This window comes from Falco punctatus, assembly GCF_963210335.1.
Source record: "Falco punctatus genome assembly, chromosome: 3".
Lineage (NCBI taxonomy): Eukaryota > Metazoa > Chordata > Aves > Falconiformes > Falconidae > Falco > Falco punctatus.
Genome location: NC_137582.1, coordinates 121,386,123 through 121,411,346, shown reverse-complemented (window position 1 = coordinate 121,411,346; position 25,224 = coordinate 121,386,123). Strand labels below are relative to the sequence as shown.

Genomic DNA, 25,224 nt, shown 5'->3' with positions numbered 1-25,224 from the left:
CTCAGCACATCAAAAAGTATTGTCTGCATTTTCCGACCCTCCCGCTTGCGAGGCGCCGTCCCTCTCCCCCTCCAGGGACACCGAGCCCCCCAGCCCTGCCGAAGAGCCCCCCAAGGCCGGGGGCTGGGGGGAGCACACGGACACCCGGCCACACCACCACCGCGGGCCAGAGCCGGGCCGGGCCCCGCGGAACAACAAAGCGGGGCCTCGGCCCTCCGCGGCGGGCCGTGCTAGGCTCCCCCCCCCCCGGCAGAAAGGGGAGTCCCGGGGAGACCCCCGGCGGCGGGCCGGGCCCGGCGGCGGACGCAGGCGTGGGGCGCCGCCGCCGCCCGACCGGGATGGGCCCGCGGCCCCCCCCCAAACAACACCCGCTCCGTGCGGGCCGGGGCCGGCGTGCAGCGGCCGGGGAGCCCCTCACCGGAGGCGGGGGCCCGCCGCGCCCCCCACACCGCGCTAACAATAGGGGCCAGGCCCCGGCCCCCGAGCGCCGACAAGGAGCCGGGTGGGAGACAGCTGGGTGCAGCGCCCCGCCGCCGCTCGCCTTCGGAGCGGCCTGGCACGGCTCCGCTCGACCCCCCCCCACCAATATGGCCCCACCAGCAGCTCCACTGAGGTGCGCAGTGCGGCGGGGGCCCGGTCCGGTGCCGATACTCACGGGCGGAGCGGTAGGATGAAGACGGATCTCAGCCCCCCCCAGGCCGCTCGCCGCCTGCCTCTCCCCCTGCCTTTCACTCCGACAACATGGCGGCCCGGCGGGGACGGGCGCCGCGCTGCACGCCGGGAAGGCGAGGCCGGTCCAAGCGCCGCCGGGCCGCCGCTCCCCTGGCCCGGCCAGGCCCTACCCGCCGCCCCGCAGCCGCCTCGCCGCCGGGCAGCGCAGCGCGGGGGGGCCAGGTCGTGCCGTGCCCTGGCGCCCCCCTGCGCGTCCCCCCACGGGTTGGTGTCCCCGCTCCCCGGCCAGGCCCGGGGCGGCCTGGCGCCAGGCCAGGACCAGGGGCTTCAGGCTTTCAGCGTGGCCCCTTCCCCAGATGGCGCCGGGTACGGCCGTGCCCTCCCCCACTGCCGCCACCGGCGCTTCCTCGGCCGCCGGGGCTGCGGCTGAGCCTCTCCAGCTCGGGCACCCCGAGCCCCCGGGCAGCAGCGGGGAGGCCGCCAGGCAGCTGCCAGCGCCCCCCGCCCGCACAGCAGCCACCGTGGGGCCTGTCGCACAAAGGCGGCGGGGACCGACAGCGGGGGCACGGAGCGCAGCGGCGGGAGCGGCTCCTGCCCGCTCCGCGCTCTCACTAGCGCAGCGCCAGCAGCCAGGCACAACTGTGGGGCGATGTCCCCTCGTACCCACGCCCCAGGCCCTCTCCCCACACAGCCGGGGCTGGGGGCAGACTACCGAGACCAGCAGGCGCCGGCCGGGCGGCAGCCGGGGACCCGGGGAGCGCGGAGCGCCGGGAGCGGTAGTTCTGCAGCAGCGCCTCCATGTTAAAGGGGCAGCTCGCTCGGCAGCGGCTGCGGGGACTTGTGCCCCCTCACGCACCGCGGTGGTGGGCTCTTCTGGTTGGGGAGGGGGGGTTTCAGCGCCTGCGCTTGATGCTTAGATGTAATATTTTTCTCTTCCTCTTGGCCAGGCGAAAGAGCCACACGTGAAAAACGGGAGGAAAATGCTCGCGGCGGGCAGCGACACGGGGCATGCCCTGGCATGCAGGCAGGGAGCAAACAAGCAGCAGCAGCCCAGCGCAGCCTTTCAAGGGCCTTCATCAGACATACAGGGTCCCGCAGAGCACGTGGAGCTCGGCGAGAGGTTTCCCTGAAGTCTGAGCTTTTGTGGGTGAAGCATCAGGCTGTGGTTTCAGGCACAAGAAGTTACTTCAAACAGGGTTTATCGCAGTCATTAAAGTGCAAGCAGGGCCAGATCCGAGATCTTGCTGCATGGCTTGCGTGTATCCATTTTCTCCCCGAAGGGCTGCTGGGGTGATGGGTGTCTCTGCAGCCACGCTGCCTCTTCCAGGCACCCGCACCACGATGGAGCGTGCAGCCCAGCCAGCAAGGGCCTCACCCCAGCCAGCCTCCCAGATCCTGGGGAAATAAAGCTGTGGCTGCAGCCTGGGAGGTGCTGAGTACTCCAGGCAGGGCGTGACAGGGGACCTTCAGGGTAAACAGTAAAGGCTTTCACAATCGCTGCTGGTTTTTAAGCCAAGCCTTGCATAGCCACCCAAAGCTATCTTCAGCCAGCACCAGCGTGGCTTATTCGAATGGGCAAAACCCCACAGTGAGAAACTCAGCTCTGCTGGGTTCAGCTGCCTGCACCACAGCAGCACATTGCCCAAACAGGTGTGTGGCACTTGGCATTGACCCCCCCTGCCCTGCTGCCACACAGCCTGGCCCCGAGCACTCCATGAACAGCTGCAGTGTGGATTCTGTGCAATGAGTAGCTCCTGTTAGTGAGGCCTGGCTGCCTCCAGGCTCTTCACTGGAATAGGAGTATCAGCAGGTTCTTCTGGCAAGCATCCCTAACGAAGATGCAGCACATTCTGCCAAGCTGCGCTCAACAACAAAACCGCCTCAGTGACACAGTCAGCCCATCAGAAGTGAGCTTGTGTGGTGAGGCCCGATCAGTTGTCACCTTCTGGCTGGTAGAGCCCTAAATCTGGCTCCGCCATGCCATGGTGGACAATGCAACACCCCCAAAATGCCACCGGTGTGAGCAAGGACAAGCTCTTGGCATAGTGGAGACGAGAACAGTGAAACTGTGTCATCTTGGCGAATGAATCTGCCCACCCTTCTCTTTTGATTGCATTCTGCAATGTCCCCTGAACATCCCAGGCTGATATGAGCCATCAGTGTTGACTCTTGGGTGATGAATATTAGGGCAGCAAAGTGTGAGAGGTCAGGAAGTCCTTCCCACAACGTGTCTTCATTGCAGAGCCAAGGGGAAGGAGGGCTGACAGGCCCCTACCTGCTTCTGCTGGCCAGGTTTTGGGGTGCTGTGCTTGCAAACTGGCAACCTCAGCACCCCACCTGGGTGAGGGGCCACCAGTCCCCAAGCTATCATGCTGGTGGTAGCACAGAGGTCCTCAAGCAGCACTGACCCTCTGCTGTGAGCCAGAGATAACAGCTACACCACAGCAGGTTGCAGCACACACCCAGGCTGCTTGCTGATACTAGAAACATGGTTTCTGTTAATTATATCTGGGATAATTACATTTATACCAGCATAATGAAAGGGGGAGGGAAGGAGTCCTCCTGTGGATGAAGTATTAGTTGTTAAAACCTGCTTATGCCTGTCAGTTTATTCAGTTTAGGAAGAAAGGTGCAGAGAAATAGCACATGGGGACACACAGCCCTGTGGCTATGGGACTGAGCTGAAGTTTGGGTCTCACCTCTAGTGCCTCCATCCCTCCCACAGCCTTTTCTGCCTCCCACCACTGCCATCCTCTCTTTTGCCCCTCAGAGTGTGCCTAAGCTCCCAGCTTGTTGCAATCCATGGAAAGTCTCTCACTGGGAGAACATGCTGCTCAAGGGACTTTGGAGCCATGAAGAGCAGGCAGAGTGGGAGGAAGAGGCACTGTGGGCAGTGAAATAAATTCCATCTCCATGGGAAAAAACTGCTGGCAGCGGAAATGTCCTCCTGATCTTTGCTGCACCATTGGCCATCAAGGGCAGCCCCAGGTCCCTGGCCCTGGCTCACTCTGTACCAGTCCCGGCATAAGTTATCCTGGGCTTCATCTTCAGTCTACAAAGAGAAAAAGAAGCCTCCAGAAGGTGGTTGGTGTCCTCCTAACCTCTGAATGGCTTGCTAGAAATACCTTTCTCTCTGCTGTCTACAGAAAAGGCTTCAGTCAACTGCGCTCTTCATTAAACATCAAACTTACATGTCCAAAGCCAAATGCCCAAATCCAGACCCTCTAGCCACACCCTGCCCAGACTGTTCCTGGTGGCATGGTGCCCAACGCTGCAGTATCTTCTCTTTGAAGGAGCCTTCTAGTTTAAAAGCAAATAAACCTAGTGCTGCTGTGATTCATGCTCCTCAGAGCAGAGCTCCCCACAGCTCGATGGAGACACGTGCACAGGACAGAGGATTCAGCTGGAAAAGAAAATCGATTGAGTGACTCCATAAATCACAGATGAGTGGCTTCATACTGCCTCCAGACATACCTGGCTGTCCCTGGCCTTGGGGAAGCGTAGGGGTAGGGAGGTCCAGCGTTTTTATTTCAGTGACAACCTGGTCTCTGAAATTAAAAGCCAGATGGGAGGAAAGAGAGTCTCCCCACCCAGTGCCAAGTTCTTCAGTGGGGCAGTGAAATTTTCTTGGCCACTAGGAAAAAAAAAATGTACTGGATTTTTTTCTTAACCTAGCCAAAAACTGCTGAGATCTTTATGCAGGATACTTTCAAAATGTGCTTGGCTTGACTAAAAAGCTTTAAAAGCCAACTACATGATTCATCTTCATCACTGGGACAGTGTTTTGTCAAACCCTGTTGCCTTGAGACAAAAAGTTATGACCAGCCCTGCAGCTGGGCAGCTTTAGTACTTGTTCACAAATGCGGACTGTGTGCTGACCCATGCATCACGCCATCAGCTGCTTTGCAGAGATGGCCATAGACCTCAAATCATGGACCTTCCCCATGAGAGCCCAGTCCCACATGCATGCAGATGCAGGGCATGCGCATAAATGCTTTCTGGGCTGGACACCTTGTCATCAGCAGACCCAGACCATCATTTCTGCAGCAGCTTTCAACTATCAGATAAAACCGTGGTTTTCACCGACACTTTTTGCCTACAGGTTTCCACGCTCTTATTGAGAAACCCAATGCAGATGTTTTCAGGAGCCAGCAGCCAAGTGTCTAAAAGCAGCTGGTGAAATGTTGTGGTCACGGCAAGCTGAAGGAAATTCTGGCTGTGGACCCACCTCACAACAGTAAAGTCTGAAAGTTTCATTTTGGCTGGAAAGTCACTTTTTCTTGCAAAAATACACCCCCTCTAAAATTAAAGTTTTCCATCAGCTGTGCTTAGGGTTGTTCCGAGCCTGACACAGAGTCCCTGATCCTGGGTGCAATGACCAACCAAGCAACTCTGGGTGATGTCTTGAGGGTCATTAACAAATCCCAGTTTCCTCTCTGTGTGCAGGAAGGCAGTTGGCAAAGCCTTGCCACACATCCCATGATTAGAAAACAGTGGTGCCAATGCCTTTCTCTGCATCCCAGTGATGTCCTCTGCTGTCCTCACTCCAGTTTGCTATGGCTCACAGAGCCACCACGGAAGAAGACAGCAAGAGGCAGGCAGTGAAAAAGGCCCTGGAAAAATGGAGATAGATCCAGGGTGGATTAATGGGATCCAGAGTGAGTTAAATCCAAGCTAAGAAGAGACACACAGGACTTCTAACTCTTATGGGGTCAAGAATGTATTTTCCCCAGGGACCAGGAAGCAAGAAATTTTTTTGGCAGGGTCACTAGCACACGAGGCTGAATGTCATTGGGAAGGATGCTTGAGTGCCCCACTGATATAATCTATCACCCCACTGCCACTCCACTGATGTAATCTACAAACCAGAAAGTAATTGAGAAACCTACAAGAAAAGCAGCTGTGCAAACAACTGACAGCAGCTATAAACCAGGAAAAAGGAAATTCTTGTTTGTTTTTTAAACTGTGTGGGTTTTTCCCCCAGACCTCGCTGCTGAGATATGTCATGGCATATCTCATATGGCTCAGCCCTGCTCCACATTCCTACCTTTTCATCAGCCGCCTTACCTAGCTGCCAAACACTGTAGGGACCTGCACATCAGAGCTGCAGAGAAAACAGGAGCTCTGATAGATGCTGATGGATAAAATAAATCAGCCCTTGGGGTACAAACAGCTGTCCCTCCCAGGAGCCTTGCAGGCATGTAGGGCTGCGCTGCGGCAGGACAGCGGTTGGGTTGAACACAGCCCCAGGAGCTGATAGGATCTGAAAAATCCTATGGCTTAGCAAAACAGCTGCAGATAGGAGACTTGAGGTTGTAGCACCTTCCTCCTGAGAGGGAGGTAGTGGCGGTGTCCCTGCTGAGCACAGGCTGCTGACCAGGGCTTGGTTGATACCCAGTTAGAAAGGAGCTGGCAGGCTCCAGGGCTGCTCTTGGCTAGCGCTTGCCAAGTCATAGCGGAGACTTGTCCCTGCTCAGGGCATCCCACCTGCAGTGTCTGTACCTCCAAACGTGTCCCAGGCCAGCCACAGCCAAGGGATCGTACCTATGTATAGTCTAGCTAGATCACCCCAAAATACAAACTAGATCCTTATACCTGCCCACCTCCCTTCTCTTTGGGCCCCAGGAGAGAATAGGCACCCACCAGGAGCAAGGGAACGGAACACAGGGGTCCCTCTGCTACTCATGTCCTATTAGCAAGGCAGGTAAACGCTGCCTGGGGACATTTCCCATCCACTGGTGACATGTTGTCCCATATGCTGTCACTGGTAGGTGCAACACCACCTCCTTGGTGGGTCCTTGTGAGATATCCCTTCTCAGGGATCATCTCAATTTCTAATCATTAGAGCTCTGAAGCAGGAGGCAGATTAAGCTTTCTAGCATGTTTGTTATCATTAAATATATCAACACTGGATTTTCTCAACAGGCAATTACATGACTAAGCTTTTTGGAAGCTTGCTACCTTCTCAGTCCACATGACTTCTTCTCACAGTCCTGTAGCCTGATTATGTTTAGTGGGGAGCGATTTCCTTCTGCCAGCTCCGTGTTTCTCATTTACATTGCATCAGCTCTTCCTCAGCGCTGGAAGATGGGCGGGAGGGATGCTCTGCTTTCTCCTGCCTCTTTAACATCTCCATAGCCCAGCAAGGCTGGAGCATGGCATCGAGACCAGCAGATCCTTCCCCTGCAGACAGAGCTATTTATTGGAGTATGTATATATGTTGGAAAATAGATATTATTACTGGAAATTTTTAGGCTGCATGTAGAGGCAGAGTCACAGGGCAGCAATGCTCAAATAGGAGCAAGGGAATGAATGGTGACTTTGCAAGGTGTCGGTCAGCCAGAAGGTTTTCCTAGTCCCCAGCCCCCCTTCCCCTTCACTTCCAGCTTTCCAAGGCCTTATTTCTTGGGGGTTTAAGTTGTCTGATTTGCTCATGTCCTTGTCACCATAGAGAGGGTGACAACGTGCTACTGCTGCCAGGCTGTCAGAGTGGGGTCTCCCAGGGCCCTCCCCAGGCCACTGCTGTTTGCGTGCTGCATGTTCAAGATGTGTTTCCTGTTATGTTCCCAGTTAAGAAAAAACAACAACCCAACAAATTGTCACATTTAGAAGAACATCATCCCAGCTTCAGTCTCATGCTCAAATTTAGGAAATACCAGTGTTAATTTGCCTGTGCAACTTTAATTCAGCCCTCTTAGGCACATGCTTTGCGATCCAGTCTTTAATTTCCCATGGCACCTGTAACCCACTTAGGGCTGGCTCTGCCCTGGGCCAGAGCAACAGGGGAGATGAGGACATAGGACCCCCATGTCCCCCCCAGCCCAAGCTGGAAGGTGTATGCAGCACGAAGGACAGAGGTCTGGTGCTTGAAATGCTTTTGCTTTTCTCCTCTCTCATAACTGGAGCAATTTTGCTGGAGTTCAGGGTGCTGCAGGTGGGTTGGCTTAGCAAGAAAGGGTGAAGGATGAAAGTGGAGCCTCTCCGCTCCCAGCTCCAAACCCCACTGCCACCAGCATCCACCCAGGCCCCCTCCTGGCCACCTCTGCAGGCTGCCCAGGGCTGCCTCCTCCCTTCTCTGACACAGAGAGAGACCTTCTGTCAAGCTGAGTCCCACACTGTCCCTCTGCCCACGCACACCTTTCGTTTGGACACCAAGATGCACCTGGGCACTGGGTGGAGGCTGCTTCTGTCCTGACTCCCTCCTCACAGAAGGCAGCCCACCGGCTCCTGCGGCTCTGCCTAATGCAAGCAGCTGCTTCTCCTGCCTGTTGCAGCCCAGCCCAGGGTGACAGTTTGGGGACCTGGATGCCTCCTGCCTCTGCTTGCATGTCCCCATGTGCCACGAAGTTCCACGAACCATTCAGCCTGGCAGCAGGGAGCTGGCGGGGGAGCAATTTGTGACTGACAGCTTTGCCAGGGGAACATCCCAGCGTAGCTTGTTTTACGTGGAAGGAGGCCTGGGGTTTGCTGGGCGGCCAGAAAAGATGTTTCCCAAGCAGTGGCTAAAACCACCCCACTGGAGTCTTGCCCGAGCAGCACTTGTCTCCCATGTCCTCCGTGCACCAAAGTTTGCAGGGGCAGACACCTCGCTCCCCAGCCGCAAGCTCCTGGCTTCTCACCAGTGCTCCTGGTTTGATCTTTGCTGCAGAGATGGAGGCTCAGATACACCTGGCTGAGAAACCTTATTGCCCTTGGTGTAATTCGGAGGCAGTGAGCCCATGCTTAGAATGGCTGATTCACTCTCTGGACCTGCCCCTGCTCTTCCTATGAGGCTGGAGGGAGCCAAGGGCAGCAAAGCAGCACCCAGTGGAGATGCCTAATGTGGGTGACTGCAGGCTTCAGCATGGCGGTGAAACCTTTCTCAGGGTGCCTGCTTGAAGACCAGGATTTGCCTGAGCAAAGTGGCACTGGGTGTTGGCAGGAGCAAAGCTTTGCATGCATGAAGGGAGAAAGCATTGCAGAGACTTCAGAGGCATCTGGTTTGGAGGGTCCTGAGCACTGGCTGCATGTTCAGCCAACACCAGGTGGACATTTGCCTGTTATTCCCTGTTCTTGTGCCCATTCTGACTAACTATGTGGATTTACTCCAGATCACACCCAGGCATTGTGCTGGCAGTGATGAAGGGATGTGCATTCTTCTGCCAGCCCTGGAGCTGCCAGCCCTGAGACCTTTCCCATACACTTTCCCTGCATGGGAGGTGATGCATGGTGGTCACAGCTGGTTGCATCTCCATCAATTTCACATGTAAAAACTCACTTTTCTGGCTGTGCAACAGGACCAGGTTGGAGCCCAGAGAGGTGAATGGGGTCTGCAGGGGGAGTTTGGGAATGTGGCTCTGCTGTGTGCATGGAGGAGGCCCCAGAGATGCAACCAAACCACCCGGAGCAAGAGGCACTGGTGCCAGCAACAGCACAGGGAGTCCCATGGCAACAGGCCATGAAGACAAGTCCAGGGAACTGTGTAACACGTGTGGCACCCACCCTGCTTACAGGAACAAAATGGAGCTTCTCCTGACCAGCCAGCTGCCCACACTGGCTCCCACCTTCCCCCTGCGCCTGGATGTGTCCCCTGTCCTGCCTGCCATGGTACTGGGACTGGCATGATGCTGGCAAGAGTCCTGGCACAAAAACCCTAGCAAACTCCACCCTCATTGCCCCTGCCATGTCTTGGCTTTCCTCTGCATGTTTTCAGCTCCACCACTGGCTCACAGGCATACTCCATCTCACCCTCAGCCCCTTCTTGATGCCAATTTGGAGCTGGCTTTGTTGGACCAAAGCATGATGTTACTTTGCTCCAGCAAAGGCATCTTAGCTGATCTCCTGGAAAGTGATGGGCCCAGTGGTCCATATATATATGTATTTATACACACACACACACACACATATGTATATGTGCAATATCTTTCAGGAGAAGCCAGCTCCCAGTGCAAGCCGGCAGGCTGCAGAGAACTTGTCATGCGCTTTAGTCTCTGTCGTGTCCATCCAGCATTCAGCTGGGTGAACACCCATCCATGTGTCACCTTCCAGCTGGGATGAGAGCACTGAAAAGAGCAGCTTTTTGGGGATGTGCGGCTGGGGGTTTTGGGGGGCTCCCACCCATGCTGTGGCATGTGTTTGTTGGGCAATGCGATTTCAGGAGAAGGGTGTCTCTTGGGGTTGCCACCACATGTCCCACCTGGCAAGGACCACTGGACAACCATCCATCCCTGCTAAGGAATCAAAGGGGGGTGGAAATAAGGCCCAGGATGTTTCTTAATTTACCACCAAAAGCAAGTGGTAAACTTCATCCAAGCACGAGGACATCATTGTTTCTATTCACCTACCGCATCCTACCAGCCTCGCTCCCGCTCCCATTTCCTTGGAACCAGCCATCTTTAACTCAGCACACCTAGGACCGCAGCAGCTGGATCTCCAGATCTTCTTGAGTCCCTGAAAAGCATCTCTATGCCTTTGTTTGGGGTTGTGAAAGCGGCTTTTTTACTCCTTAACATCTGTGACTCACCAGGGTCCTGCGGCTGCAGGAGGGAGCCGGCGTTTCTGAGCGGGCTAAATTAATCCTTTGTTGCTCCTCAGCCATTTCTTTGCGTGGGTTGGGATGGAAGAAAATCGACTCACTTTTCTTCCTGCCTTTCCTGTTTACGGTGACACAGGGTTTCTTCACATGATAGCAGCAAGAGATGCTTGGACTCTGTAATTACGTCTCAGTCACAGCCAGGCAGGGAACAGTGGCTGTAAGGAGGGACCGGCTAGGTCCAGAGTGTAAGGGGCTCAAAGTGAAGCCCCCCGCAACCTGCCCTTGGCTGTGGGTAGCAGTGCAATTACCCATACTCACATGCTTTTTAAATCTGAGGTGCCCTGATAGTTTTTGGGGCAGCAAGGGCATTGCTGCTGGGGATGCTGCACCCATGTCCCAGCTTCAGACCAGGGTGTGAGCAGAATGGGGGATGTCGCATGGCAGGGGTGTCTGGTGCTATTTGGGCGATCATTCATATTGGTTTTATTTGGAAGATTTTCCCCTGCTGCTCTGAAAATAAGATTGTGGTTATAAAACCAAAGTGCTGAGAGTGATGTACCCTCCATCTGTGGGGACCTGAGGGCAAGGCACCCAGTCATGCATGGAACATCCTCCCTACCCAGCAAAGGATGCACCAGCTGCAAACAGAGAAAAAAGGAGTCAGGCTTCCTGAGGAAGGTGGAGAGGCAGGAGGTGTTTTAACATCCATTTCCCAAGAGAAGTCAGTGATCCGAGAACTTAATGTGCCCAAATAATGGGGTAGATGCGGTGATGCTCCCAGCCAAAGTGTTGCCATTTGCTCTCCCTGTGAGTCATGCTGGGACAGGAATTAAAGGCTGGGTTATCAACCACCTTCATCTCCTCCACCAGGTCCATGCCAGCACCCAGCCTTGCCCAAGGACCCTGGGATGACTGTGTGGCACCCAGGCTCAGCTGGCAACCAGCAGCGATAACACCTGCAGCAGGCTGGGTTTCCTGGAGCCACCCAGCAACTGCTGGTACCACTGGTGGGATGCAGCTCTGGCGTGGGAGATGCTCAGGTTGCAAGGAAATAGACGTGACACCCAAAAAAATTCACAGTTTGGTTTTCAGCAGCTGGTCCTGAGCTGGCTTTCCTGTTTTGCAATGACCCTGCTTGGTCAGTGTGGCTCTAAATCTGCAAGCAGAAATTTGGAGGGAAATGCTCATGGGAAAAGAGGTGGAATGGAAATGGAGAGAAGGGAAATGCTGGGAAGTGGATGGCTGGTTTTCCTCTGTATCCTGAATTTTTCCTATCTGTCCCACAACCACCTTTCACCGCAGCAGCCACTTCCTAAGGGACCTGATCCGTGTCAGGTAAAGTACAACAAATGCTATGACCACAAATACTGTGCAATAAACTGGAAGATGCCTCCCAAAATTAAAGATTTTAATTGAAAAATACTTTAAGAATCATATTTCAGCCTCCAGTTTGGTGCTTACCGTCCCCCTCCAAGGTACAGGAGACAGAACACAGGGCACAGTGAGGCTGAAGGCTGGAGCACCATTACTGTCCTAGCATGCCTGGGCAGGCTGCTGGAGCTGGGATGGGGCTGGGCAGCAGGAGGTTGTTTTGCAAGAGGTAGATTGATGGGTGTGGGCAGGCAAACAGGTTTCCTCCTTCCTCCCCAGCTGGGGTGGAGGGGTGCAGCGGGATGCTCCAGCAGCATGGCCTTGGGATGCTCCAGCAGGGCCATGGGAATGCTAACCCAGTTCTTCCTTGGTCCACAGCCATTGGGTCTGATTGGCCTCACTGTTGTCATAGAAACAGGCTTACATCCCTGCTCATCCCCCCTTAAAAAAATCATCCTCTCTTCCCTCATACCTGCAAGGCATGAGATAGCTCTTGTTTGATCAGGTTTCACCCAAACACACATGCTTACCTACACAGGTGGTGGGTGCTGTCCTCACCCATCCCAGCAGCTGCACCTACACCAGGCGGTCCTTTGGGTCCTTTTGTGTGGCCACAACCCAGCATCTCCTGCCAGTGAATCCCTACCCTTGCTCCTTGCAGGGCTGGAAAACTTTATTTCAGGAGCTCAACCTGAAAAAACATCCCAGGGGGGGTCTTAGCATTTTTCTTGGGGTTTATTAATATTCCTCTTAGGAGAAGGGAGGCTGCAGACCCCCTCAGCTGCCCCCTTGCACATGGATGGGATGTGCTGGCCACCGACACATCCCCCATCACACAGCGGGTGGTATCCACACCCAGCCCGGAGGATGCTGCATTTCAGGGTGTTTTTAATTTTTTTTTCTGTTATTTTACTACCAGGAAGAAAATTACCTGAGGGGGCAGAATGTCACTGGGGCACTGTTAAAAGGATGTGTTGGGTTACAATGCAGCAGAAAGCTGGGCAATGCAGCACTCATGGGAGTAAGCTGGCAGCATTAAGGGGGGGGGGGGGGGGCAGCAAAAACTAAAAAACCCCACCATTTCTTAATCAATTCAATGGCACAAGGAAGGGAAATGCCCCAAAACCAGAACAGCTATCAGATGAAACTTTCCTTCGACTTTTATAGTTACAGAATAGAAAAGAAATCCTCAGTTCACATTACAAATACAGTCTTATATAAAAACAAGCCAACGGGGAAAAAAAAAAAAAAAAAGGTCTTGGAGCGCCAGTGCCTGGCTCCTGCAGAGCTCAGGAGGGAGGGAAGCTCTTTTGAATGACTTTTTAAATAACAGCAAGTTTTTTCTTCTGCTTCCTGCTGGGTTTGAGAAGGGTTTTGAGCAGGCGGGTGTTTGCCTATCGCATCCCATCACATTCCATTGCACCCCATCACATCCCATCCCATCCCATCCAGCAGCAGGTCAACAAGAGCATCCTTGGTCCTGGAGAGGAAAATAAGCCCCAGAGATGCTTCTGTCCCCGAGACTTGGCAGTGCTTGGGGGTGGGGATGTGTTTTGGGGGACAGGGGGATCCATTGACTGAAAAACACTATTTTCCTTGGAAAAAAGAGGGGGGAATGGTGAAAAAATTATTGCCTGTAAAGTTCACAGCTTGGCTGGAGGTGTCGGAGGGGCTGATGGGGGGATGCAGCCCATCCCGTGCTCAGGGCTTGGGCTCAGGAAGATTTGGTCGTTGGCACTTCACGGCTGCTTACTGGGAAGGACAAAAAAAAAAAAAAAAAAAAAAAAAAAAGAGTCCAAGGTGAAAAAAAAAATAATCCCCAAATAACCCCCAGGTTTGGAGGACAACTGCCTGGGAGGCAAAATTCATGCAGCCCCCCAGGTCCCAGATGCAAAGGGTGGGCTTGGGGCCAGATCCAGGGATCCAGGAGAAACTGCATCCTACCTCCAGGAAAAATAGAACAAGGAGGTTGGGGGGAGCTGGGATGCTTTGTGAAACTACTTTTTTCCTTCCAGCTTCTTCCAAGGCTTTTAATTCCCAGGTCATCTTCATTTTGCAAAGTGATCACTGCCCAACAGACCTTGCACATGCCCCCCCCCCCCCCCAAATAATCATTCCCCACATGCCAACATCACCCCTCTTCTGCTGCCAAACCTGAGGGATGGATTTGCCACCAAAACCCCGAATGGATGGAGGGATTAGGGGGGGTTGGAGAGGCACCGAGCAGCCCCCCTGCAGCCCTGGGCAAGGGGCTGGGGGCATTGGGGCACCCTGGAGTGGGCACAGCATTGCTGAAGGCACAACATCAGCCTTGGGGGGGCCTGGTGCAGGCTCGCTGGGTGGTTGTGCTCAGCCGGAGTCTACTCAGGCACTTTAAATTAAAAAAAAAAAACAACAACAAAAAACAACCAACCCAATAATAATAATAAAAAAGAAACCAACCCAAAACATTCATTAGATTCGTTAAAACAGCCAGAAAGGGGCTGTGTTGAAAGCAGCGTCAGTATTGCCAAATTTGAGCAAGACTTCCCCCCAAAATGTGGGAGGGATGCGGGGCTTGTGGGGGAGTTCAGGGGTGCTATGTGTCCCCCCATGTCCCTAGATCTGGGGGGAGTTGAGGCAAGATGCTGACCGCCAGATTCAGCTCTTCGGGGCATGCCGGACCGAGCCCCTTCAATGCTGTTTCAACCAACCAGGGGGCTGGAAAATTCCTTCTGGGAGCAAAACCTCCATTTCTGGGGCCAGCCCAACTCCCAAACCCGGCATTTCGGAAAATTGTCCCAACCCTGTGGAGGGCAAAGCTGCTCTGCATGCCCTGCTGTCCCCAAAGTGGTGTTTGTCCCCCACCCCCTGCTCCAAACTGGCTGGTATTTGCCCCAATCCTGCTCCGGGTTCCCCTCCTGCCCAGCACGCTGGGAAGGGCCCTGCTGCTCCAAGGAAAATCCAGGCTGGAAGAAACAGAAGAAAAGTGTCCAGTGAGCGATGCCACCTCCCTGCGTGTCCCCATGTCCCCAGCCTGGGGAAGGTGTGGGAGCCCGGGGGGGTGGCACGGCTTGGGGGGTGTCCCCCATATCCAGCCCCCCCAGTCCTGCTGTGGGTGGGTGGTTTGGGCTTGGAGGCATCCGGAGTGGGATGGATGTGCAGCTCCCCGCTCTCTCTTCAGGGGTCTTGCAGGGTGTAGGGAAGCAGGGGGGAACTGGGCAGCTTGGCATCGTGTGTCCCCCCTCGCTGGGGGTCGTGTCATTGGATATGGGACAGTTCACTCTAGGGGGTCCTGCTGCCTCCTGCTCCCACGCCGGGCCAGGGCTGGATCCAGGGCAGGAGGAGGTTACCCAGATCTGGGGAGAAAAGGGGAGAGGAGGTGTTAGGGGTGAGACTGGAGTCCGGGCAGTTGTCCCCGCTACATGTCCCCACTTACGGACGAGGAGACATGGCCACTGGCAGCCACCAGCTTCCCATCCTGCAGTCAGGGACCTGCTGGGATGACTCAGGGTGGCGCTCACATCACCCTTGTCTCACCCCCTCAAAATATAAGAGAACAGCTGGGGCCAGGCTGGGAAGCCCCAGCGGGTTTATGTCCCCTGCAGCAGTGACGTGGGGGCTGCCTCACTTACCTGTCCCTGGCTGCTTGTGGGCACCGAGGGGACATGGAGGGGACATGGAAGGGCCCAGGACCCTCAACCACAGTGGAGGCACATGCCTTTTGGCAGCAGCTGGTGGGGTCTGGGGTCTGGGGGATGCTGCACATGCCGCCAGACTGGCTGCTCCCCCTGCGCGTGTGCATGCATGTGCATGTGTGTGCAGGCACATGCGTGTGTGTGCAGATGGGTGCAGGTGGGTACAAGTGTGTAAATGTGCATGCATGTGCATGCAGGTGGGTGCACCAGTGCATGCAGGCATGTGGGAGTGTGTCTGTACACACATGTATGCGCAGATGGGTCTGTGTGTGCACACACAGGCATTGCTGTGCATCCTCAAGGATACAGGTGCATGGTTAAAATGCGTGGGGAAAGCTGGTGGAAGGCCGGATCCTGGCGCACACCCACAGCCCTGGCCAGTCACACAGACATTCCACACACAACTGCAGCATGGGGCGAGCACGTAGCCCCTCACCCCAGAAAGAGAAACAAACCCCGTCCCCCTAAGGACAGGGCAGCGGGACCCCCCTCCCACACACCCCTGTCACAGCTTCCCAGGTCTCAGCTACCAGCTCCTAACCTGTGTTCCTCCACTTCCGGATGTGCTACAGGGGGGACTTTGGAGGTGAGAGCCCCCATCCTTGGGGGGACATGATGCAGGTGGGGACCTGGTGCCACCCTCGCTGGGCAGAAGGGACCCAAGTGGATGAGGAGCAGGTGCTGGCATGCCGCATCCTCCTCCTTCCGCTGGAGGGTGGAAACCCTCCCCTGTACCCACCGTTAATCCAATTATAGCTAATTGGTAATTGCAGAATAAGCTTTTCATTTCTCAGGCTCGGACGGCAGCCCTGTTCTGTCCTGCCCAGCTGTCCCCTGGGAACACAAGTGGCCGGATCCACTACACTGAGCTGGGACAGCACCTTGTACATCTTCTCAGCAGTGACAGGTAGCAGCGAGACCCCCAGTGTCTCCCTCCCCAGGATGGGGTTACCACTGTCCTAGCACCTCCTCAGGTCTCCCCACCTGTCACTGTGCCACTACAAACCCTGTATCTCCCACCTCAGGGATGAGGTTCATCCCCCCAAGTCCATAAACCTGACCTGCCACCGATGTCAGGGTGATGGAGGTGCCTTGATATAAATTATAGCTGCATCAATTAGGTGGTGGGTTATTAATGAGCTGACAGGGTAGGATGGAGGGGGCTGCAGACAGGGAGGAGCGAACAGCATGGTGGCAGGGTCCTGATTGTGACCTCCCCAACCACGATACCCTGCCTGCAGGAAGGCCACAAGGATGTGGGCATTCTGATGAGCTTGATTAATTAGGAAACAATCTAATTACAAGGAGTGCTGCCCAAGCCAGCCCTGCAGGCAGGGTGAGAGCTGGCACCCCCAGCACACTGCCTGCGAGGCCAGAGGCTGGATCCACGTCAGCAGCCAGGCGGCACCATTCCCAGCAACCCCTCTGGATGCTCCAGTACCTGGGTGGCTTCACACAACCCACCCCCAGCCATGTAACCCCAAACCACCCCACCACCCTGAAAAAGGTCCGGGGCAGCCGGGGCGGTGCCAGGGGGTGGGTTTTGCAGAGGACACGGGGCTGGGTTAAACATCTCCCAGAAAGGGAGGAGGGGGATTTCCCCAGCACAGAATCACAGACTGGTCAGGGCTGGAAGGGACCCCTGGAGATCACCTAGCCCACCCCCTGCTAGAGCAGGCTGTCCCAGAGCAGGCTGCACAGTTGCGTCCAGGTGGGCTTGAATGTCTCCGCAGGAGAACCCACAGCCCCTCTGGGCAGCCTGTGCCAGTGCTTTGCCACCCTTAAGGTAAACAAGTTCTTCCTCATATTCAGATGGAACTGCCCGTGTTTCAGTTTGTGCCCATTGCCCCTTGTCCTGTCACTGGGCACCACTGAAAAGAGCCTGTCCCCATCCTCGTGATGCTTTCCCTTAAGTAATGTGTAGACACTGGTAAGGTCCCCTCTCCATCTTCCCTTCTCTAGGTTAAACAGGTCCAGCTCTCACAACCCTTCATTGTAAGGGAGATGCTCCAGTCCTCTCACCACCTTTGTAGCCTCTGCTGGACCTCTCCAGTAGCTCCGTCTCTCTGGAACTGGGGAGCCCAGCACTCCAGCTGCAGCCTCACCAGGACAAAGGAGAGGGGGAGGACCACCTCCCTCAACCTGCTGGCCATGCTCCTCCCAGCGCATCCCAGGATATCTCTGCACCTTGCTGAGGTCTCCCCGTACTGGTATCACTGCACCAAGTGTCTCTGCCATTGGCTTTTTGGTCCTCTGTATATCTAAAGTTGATATTCCCCCCACCTAAAATTGATATTCCTGCTCCTATCCCAAATGCTGCAGCTTTCAGCACTCATCCTGCACCTGTTGGGGACTGCTGGGCCTGCAGCAGCCTCCTGGCAGCCCGGAGGGCTGGGGTCCTGGGAAGGACCAGCTCAAGGCAGGGGGGCACAGCACCCATGGGTGCTCACCCACACCCATGCACCAGGGTCGGCACACGAGATTCCATGCCCAGGTGCCCAGTGAGGGCTGAGCAGTATCACAAACGTGTTTGTTCCACCACAGCCCCTGCTTTGCATCTCTAATTGCATGGTGTGCCCTTGAACTTGCACAGAAGGCTTAAAATCCTCTGTCCTTCCCCTTGCAGGGAATGATGAGGGAAGAAACAGCAAGAGCTGGCAGATCAATCCCTGGCTCAGAGCCTGGTGTCTCAGGCAGAATTTGGGGGGTTTGATCACCGGTTGGTCTACAAGCCAGCAGCCCTGCTGGCAGCAAGGGGGGTGCGCCTGTCTCAGAGGGGGAACAGATCTTTGCGTAGGAGTAAGCAGGGCTCATCGGAAGAGCTTTAAACCAGATTTGAAGGGGGAAAGGGATAAAACCTGGCTTGCAAGAGGCAAGGCTGGGGGCAGCACACCACTGTTTGGGCAAGGTCCTTTGATTTGCCATCTCAGTGGAGGCAGGGGATGGAGACCCAAGCAGCAGCAAGGGTGCAAGGGTTAGTGTTGCATCAGAAACCATGGAAGCGCCTGAGAATGGTCATGTAAGAATTAGGGCTTCTCCTCCCAAGAATGTGGTGGGACCGATAGCCCAACTGAAGTGCATCTCCACCAATGCCTGCGGCATGGGCCATACACAGGAGGAGCTGGAAGCAACTGGAATCAGGAAAACCATGGCACAGTGGCCATCACAGCAGCACGGTAGGATGTCACACGGCTGGGGGGCTGCAATGGATGGCTGTAAACGCTTCAGAAGGGAGAGGCAGTGGGGCAGGGGGTAGCCCTGTGTGCTAGAGACGGTTTTGATTGTCTGGAGCTTGATGATGATGCAGATAGGGATGAGTGTTTCTGGGAAACACAGTGACAAAGAAGGCTGAGGCACTTAATGCCTTCTTTGCCTCAGTCTTTAATAGTGACACCAGTTCTTCTCGGGGTTCCCAGCCTCCTGAGCTGGAAGACAGGGACAGGGAGCAGAATGCAGCCCCCACAATCCAAGGGGAAAGGGCCAGTGACCTGCTGCACCACTGAGACACACACAGGTCTGTGGGGCCAGGTGGGACCCCCCCAGGCTGCTGAGGGAGCTGGCAGAGGAGCTCAGCAAGCCGCTCTTCATCATCTCCCAGCAGCCCTGGCTAACTGGGGTGGTCCCAGCAGGCTGGAGGTGAACCAGTGTGACAGCCATTGCCAGGGAGGGCAGGGAGGACGATCTGGGAGATGACAGGCTGCCAGCCTGACCCTGGTGAGAGGAAGGCTACGGAGCAGATCACCCTGAGTGCCATCACGTGGCACGTGCAGGACAACTGGGGGATCAGGCCCAGCCAGCAGGGGGTTATGAAAGGCAAGTCCAGCTTGACAAACCTGATCTTCTACAGCCAGGTGACCTGCCTAGTGGCTGAGGGCTAGGCTGTGGGTGTTGTCTGCCCAGACCTTAGCAAATCCTTTGGCACCATCTCCCACAGCGTTCCCTGGAGACACCGGCTGCCCCTGGCTGGACTGGGGGTGCTCTGTGTTGAGTTAGAAGCTGGCTGGCCGAGCCCAGAGAGTGGTAGGGAATGGAGTCACATCCCGCTGGCACTGGGCACACGGGGTGTCCCCAGAGCTCCGTGCTAGGGCCTGTCCTGTTTAATGTTCTTTTTGATGGTCTGGACGAGGGGATCGAGGGCACCTTCAGTCAGTTTGCAGACAACACCCTCTTGGGGTGGCAGTGTGGATCTGCTGGAGGGCAAGAGGCTCTGCAGGGGGACCTGGGCAGGCTGGACCCATGGCCAAGGCCAAGGGTATGTGGTTCAACATGGCTGTGTGCCAGGTCCTGCCTGTGGGGCACAACAGCCACACACAGCACCACAGGCTGGGGACAGAGTGGCTGGGAAGGTGCCTGGGGGGGGTTGGCTGATGGCCAGCTGCACCTGAGCCAGCAGTGTGCCCAGGTGGCCAAGAAGGCCAACAGCATCCTGACTTGTATCCGAAACAGTGTGGCCAGCAGGACCAGGGCAGTGACCAACCCCCGGTACTCAGCACTGCTGCGGCCGCACTGCAAACCCTGGGTTCAGTTGCACAGGTCTGGTGGGGGACGGCTGGGGGAGCTGGGGGTGGGTCAGCCTGGAGAGGAGGGGGCTTAGGGGGCACCTGATCACTCTCTACAGCTCCCTCACAGGAGCGTGTAGGCAGGGGGTGTTGGTCTCCTCCCAGGTAACAAGCAACAGGACAAGAGGAAACAGCCTCAAGTTGCACCAAGGGAGGGTTAGACGGGATAGTAGGAAAAATTTCTTCACTGAAAGGGTTGTCAAGCACTGGAACAGGCTGCCCAGAGACATGGTGGGGTCACCATCCCTGGGGGTGTTTAAAAGCGGTGTAGACGTGGTGCCTAGGGACATGGGTTAGTGGTGGGCTCGGCAGTGCTGGGTTAATGGTTGGACTCAATGATCTTGAAAGTCTTTTCCAACCTAAACAATTCTGTGATTCTATGAAATACAATTAATTTTTGGCACACAGCAAAGCCCTCATGAGGCTAATCCCTTTTGAATTTGCAGCCTTATCTCATTTGAGCATTTATCTAGTTAAGTTTAATGGGTAAAGGAGAGGAGAAAAAAAGTGAGCTGCACTTATCTGAAGAACTGCTGCTTCCCCCCAGGCAGCCCTGGTGTGTTGATGCTCAGTAAACAATAAGCAGCAACAAGCAAAACAAAGGCACAATCCCCCCTAAAACTACCCAGCCCTAAAGGAACCTCTGTGCTTTATATTGAGGCCAAGTGGACTCACAGACACAAATCTTTTGGGTTACAATGGTGCGGTGAGGCACCTTGGAGGGGCTCCTGCATCCCTGAGCATCCTGGGGAGCACTCCCAAGGCTTTCCCCAGCCTAGCATGAACTTACGTGTAGAGCGGCTGTAGCTGTAGGTGTGACGTCTTCTGTGGCGCCTGGTAGCCGTAGGAGTCAAACCCTCCGATGAAGTCGACTGGGAAGTGGGGGGAGAGCAGTGAGGTGAGCTTGGGAGGGCAGCAGGGCTTTTTCCCTGCCTCTCCACACCCTGATGGCACCCACAGGTCATGCAGCATCCCATGTTGTAGCAGCATCTTGGGGAGGTGCAGCATCCCAAGTTGCCACAGCATCCCAGGGAAGTGCAGCCTCATAGTTTGTAGCTGCATCCCAGGGAAGTGCAGCATCCCAGTATGCAGTGGCATCCTGGGTCACCACAGCATCCCGGTTGCCACAGCATCCTTGGGACATGCAGCATGCCAGGTCACCACTGCATCCCAGGTCCTAGCAGCAGAGAGTACAGCACCTAGGTTGCTGCAACATTCCAGGATGCCACAGCATCCTGGGTCATTGCAGCATCCCAAATTGCCACAGCATCCTGGATTGCCGCAGCATCCCAGGTCATGGCAGCACCCCAGGAAAGTGCCAGCAAGAAATGAAGGGAAGGAGCCAGACCAACTTGCAGAGATGCCTGCAGCTCTCTCCTGACCACAACAGCCCTTGTGTTGCAGGCCAGACAGAGTGGGTGAAATTACGCTATCATTGTCTTCAGAGAGGGCATTTAAGGAGAATTACGATGGAATTATCTCATTTAAAGCTTGTCATTTAGGGGAATTGCACACACCAATAGATCAGTTTTCATGGCTGCAATTTCCACCCCGGTGGTTCATCCCCCTCCAGCTGGCTGGGCCTATCACCTGCCCGACAAGCCCCTGGCCACTCGCTGGAGGAGACATGGTGGCAAACCCCAGCCCTTCACCCGGGCTCGATTCAGTGGGAGTAATGGGTGGCTGGGGGTACTTCTCCCATGATCATCCTACAGGCCTTCAGACCCAAACCCTGCCACCAGCACAGCCAGTGCTGCTCAGCCAGCCCCAGAATGGGCACCACACGCAGCCAGGCTGGGGAATCCAAGCTGTTACAGGAGCCATAACACAGCTCATCTCCCTAAAACCAATATACTAATCCCTGTGGAGCCATGATCTGGGTGGTTTTACACACAGGTGTCCAAGAAACAGCAGCGAGCTCAAGGGGGGAGCCCAGTTCTCCCAGCATATTTATCTTCCCAACTTAATATTCAGCCAGCTCTCAATTTTGACACCGTCCATCCATTTCCAAATCTAATAAGATATTCCATTAAAAAAGATGCATTTGAGTCCTGAGCTCCAGCAGCATTAATATTAAAAGTGTATTGAATGCAGGAGTTTGTTTGAATGCAAACACGCTTCAAAGCCGGCGGCGGTAGATAAACCCTTTTGCCAGCTCCCTGGATACAGAAACAAGTTATTACTGTCGGCAGTGTCCAATTTCACGTGGAGATTTTCCTTTTCTGCTACACTGGTTCCCGGCAGTGGAGGGGAGAAAATGTGGGGATGCTGAATTCCAGCACCTCCTGGGCTGGGCTGGGACCATTTCTGGGTCCATGGCACTGGCAGGGGTGCTGATCTCGATGCTGTGGGGATGGAGCCCAATGCTGAGCACATCTGAGTGGCTTTTGCTGTGCCGGTGGTTGTGGCACATCCCTGCCTGTGGTCAGCTGCCGGGAGCTGCCAGCTGGCACAAATTAATTAATGGCAGATGACAATTTAATGTGGTTGAATGGCTACAGCCTTAACTGCCTGGTTAATTGGGGCCAGGGTGCTCAGCGCTTCTGGAGGGGTGTTTGCAGGGAACATTGTCAGACTGGAAAGCACAATACAGATTGTTTAAAAATTATCCTGTAGCTTTGGCTAAATTGCTGGCTTTCCCCCTGCTTTTGGGTGAAAAACTGTCTGTGGTGATGCTGGCCAGGGACACACAGTATTTCCCATTGCATCATCCCCAAGCTGTCAAAAGGGGAAGGCAGGTGATGGCTGGCTCCGGGAGATGTGAGCCGGGTGGATGGCTCTCCTGCAGTCCCTACAGGGCTGGATTCACACCAGGAGGAGCATTCACCATGAGTTTATCAGGGCGTGGAGGTGGCTCTTTGCAGCAAGGGCAATTCTCCCTGCTGCCACAGCAGACCAGGGACCTGAGGAAGGTGCTCTGTCCCAGAGGAGATGCTCTGAATTCGGGTCAGTGAGGAGCAGCAAGAGTGATGCCAGCTCCACATCCACCCCCGAGCAGCTGAGCACTGGGATGAGCATCCCAGCTTCAGAGGGAGCTGGACTTGGTGCCACATGCTGGTGTGGGGACTAGGGATCGGGCACTGGGGACCATCTCAGCCTTTTTGTGGGCTGGTGTGGGGACAAAGCCGAACCCCATGGGTTGGATGAAATTGGTCCCATGCTTGCACCCAAAGGTTGTGAGCACTGCAGTCCCATGGGAGACACAGCAGCTGAGGGCTCTGTGTCCCTGTCCCCCTTCTCTCCCAGCCCTGGCCAGGGTGCAACACCCTCCCCGAGGCTAGCAGGGGTGGACTGCTGGTGGCACAGGGTGACACATCACACCCCAGCACATCTGCCTCATCAAGGATGGGAAAATGGGGCAAAACCATCTACTAAAGGGACTCCTTCACCTGCCTGTGACCGAGGCATCACTCCCCCATCCCCAGCCAGGAGCTGCCACCCCAGCAAGGTGCTGGCAGGTGTCAGCTGAGGCCATTTTGCAGTGCTGCAGTTCTCCCTGTTGTTGACTGATAGCAAAAGCACTTACAGCTGTCTTCTTCCTCCAGGAACACTTTGCTGACATAGCAGGCGTAGACAAAGCCAAAGAGCTGTGAAACAAAAGCAGGCAGAGAGAAGTCGGTTATGGGGATGATGGGCAATGTGACCAGCATGGTGGTGTTGGGGGGATTGGAGCTGGGTGCTGTGAGCTGGATGCCTGGGAGCATTTTGGAGGGATTGGGAGCATCCTGGGTAGGATCAGGGCTGCCTGGGCTGGCAGTACCAGAGCCTGTCTCCAATGGCTCTGGGTGCTGGTTTGGGATGCAGAAAGGTTGGATGGTTTCAGCTGCACTGGGGGAACAAGGGTGGTGGCTCTAGGGAGGATGGGCTGGCACCACACTGAGACAGCAGCACAGAGAATGCTGAGCCCCACAAAGTGCTGGGTCCCCCTTTGGTGGGTGCATGGCAGCTGCTCTGGACCCCAATTTCCTTTAAAGTTTTATTTTCTTGCAGCCCCCTAAGGCTCCCCAGGAGCTTTGCATCCAGGTATGTCTCCACCCCACCTCCCCATGGGGTGAGGCAGCCACTGGGACAAGGGAACCCTCCCTTTCCAGCAAGCAGAACATCTCACTGGCTCACAGTCTAGCAACGTCTGGGTGTGTTACACCAAGAACCCCCCTATTCCTGCAGCATCTAGCCCACAGCCTGCCAGGTTTTGGGGTGGGCAGCTGGCATGGGCTCTGTGTGCTCCTTTCTTCCCAACCCTGAGCCAACACCACCTTTGATGCTATAAACAGGCAGTGAAGCAAGATGACACAGTGGGACATCTTCAGCTGGACCACAGCAACTCTGCTCACCCCAGTCCCATCACTTCACAATTGTGGAACAAGGGATGAGGAGGAAAGGGGCTGGCAGCTGCCCTTACCGCCAGGAATATCTGCATGGCACTGCTGACTACCTCAATGTACTGGTAGTCAAGCAGGCAGCCGCTGACGGTGATGACATGATGGTCCTCAGGCGCCAAGTTGGAGTTCATCACCGGTGTCACCAGGCAGCCTGGCCCATTCTCCATCCACCACGAGCGATGCAGTGAGGTATTGAAGGTCATGATGAAGTCTCGGTCCTGCGGGAGGGGAGCAGAGGAGGAGGTACAGACTGGAGCTGAGGCTCTTTGCAGATGGATTAGACAGAAGATGGGCTTTTCCAAACCAAGGATGCTCCCCAAGACCCACCACGTTAATGCAGGGCAGTCAATGAACCCCTGCATCTCCCTAACCCACAGCCAGTATCCCTGGGGTTTGTGGCTTCTTCCCATGCCAGTGTCACGGACCATTTCGTCAACCAGCATCCAGGTGTGCCAAGATGGCCAGGTGACGTCACGATGTCACAGAGTAGTAACCAGTGTGGCAGCCTGGCCTTGAGACAGAGACGCAGCTGCTTGCGATGCTGTCAGCTGCATCTAGCCATCTGAGAGACAGGACCACAGGACCACCCCAAGAATATGGTCCAGGGGTGCAGGACAATCCCTTCTGCTTCTCCAGGGGCTTCAGGGTGCCATCCCCTATCTTCATCTCTGTGGAGCCTTGTGGGTGCCCCACTCATGCATGTCCCCTTCTTGTGAGCCCATTACCAGGCTTTTGGGCTCTCCCTGCTTCATCTCCAGCAGCTTTGAGGTGGCAGTGCAGTAGGCAGCAGACTCCCTGATGCAAGGCACAGCTGCGGACTGGCACCGGGCTCAGATAAGATGCAGGGCTAATCCCCCAGCCCCTGCCTGCACCCTCCCCATAGCAGGCTCATGTGAGGCTAAGTTCCTGGGCTCAGTCCAAGGATGCACCATGGCACATTTGATGCTGATGCTCCTGCCTGTGGATCTGGCAGGGAGATGGGGACCATACAGGTTGGGATGCAGCCCCGGCACAGGGCTCCTGCAGACAGCAGCTGCACAGCTGGGGGA

At 55.5% G+C, this 25,224-nt stretch overlaps 2 protein-coding genes across 14 annotated transcripts in view; both read right to left on the bottom strand.

Annotated features, from left to right (window-relative positions):
- PUM1 (pumilio RNA binding family member 1) overlaps positions 1 to 949 on the bottom strand; it is a 79,060-nt gene extending 78,111 nt beyond the window's left edge. For 2 of the 11 annotated variants that reach the window (XM_080381767.1, XM_080381775.1), the window contains exon 1: positions 656 to 943. The gene's annotated coding sequence lies outside the window, so the exon portion shown is untranslated. Of the gene's footprint in view, positions 1 to 655 lie in introns of all 11 variants that reach the window. The other 9 variants (XM_080381779.1, XM_080381780.1, XM_080381781.1 and 6 more) reach the window with 7 other exon arrangements.
- A 4,044-nt stretch (positions 950 to 4,993) lies between these two features.
- NKAIN1 (sodium/potassium transporting ATPase interacting 1) overlaps positions 4,994 to 25,224 on the bottom strand; it is a 58,665-nt gene continuing 38,434 nt past the window's right edge. For 2 of the 3 annotated variants that reach the window (XM_080381785.1, XM_080381786.1), the window contains 4 exons: positions 24,196 to 24,393; positions 23,320 to 23,380; positions 20,584 to 20,665; positions 4,994 to 14,895 (listed from right to left, as the gene is read on the bottom strand). In XM_080381785.1, coding sequence (XP_080237911.1) covers positions 14,886 to 14,895; positions 20,584 to 20,665; positions 23,320 to 23,380; positions 24,196 to 24,393 — 351 coding nt within the window. In that variant the 3' untranslated portion in view covers positions 4,994 to 14,885. Of the gene's footprint in view, positions 14,896 to 19,579; positions 20,666 to 23,319; positions 23,381 to 24,195; positions 24,394 to 25,224 lie in introns of those variants that run through there. The other variant, XM_080381787.1, reaches the window with a different exon arrangement.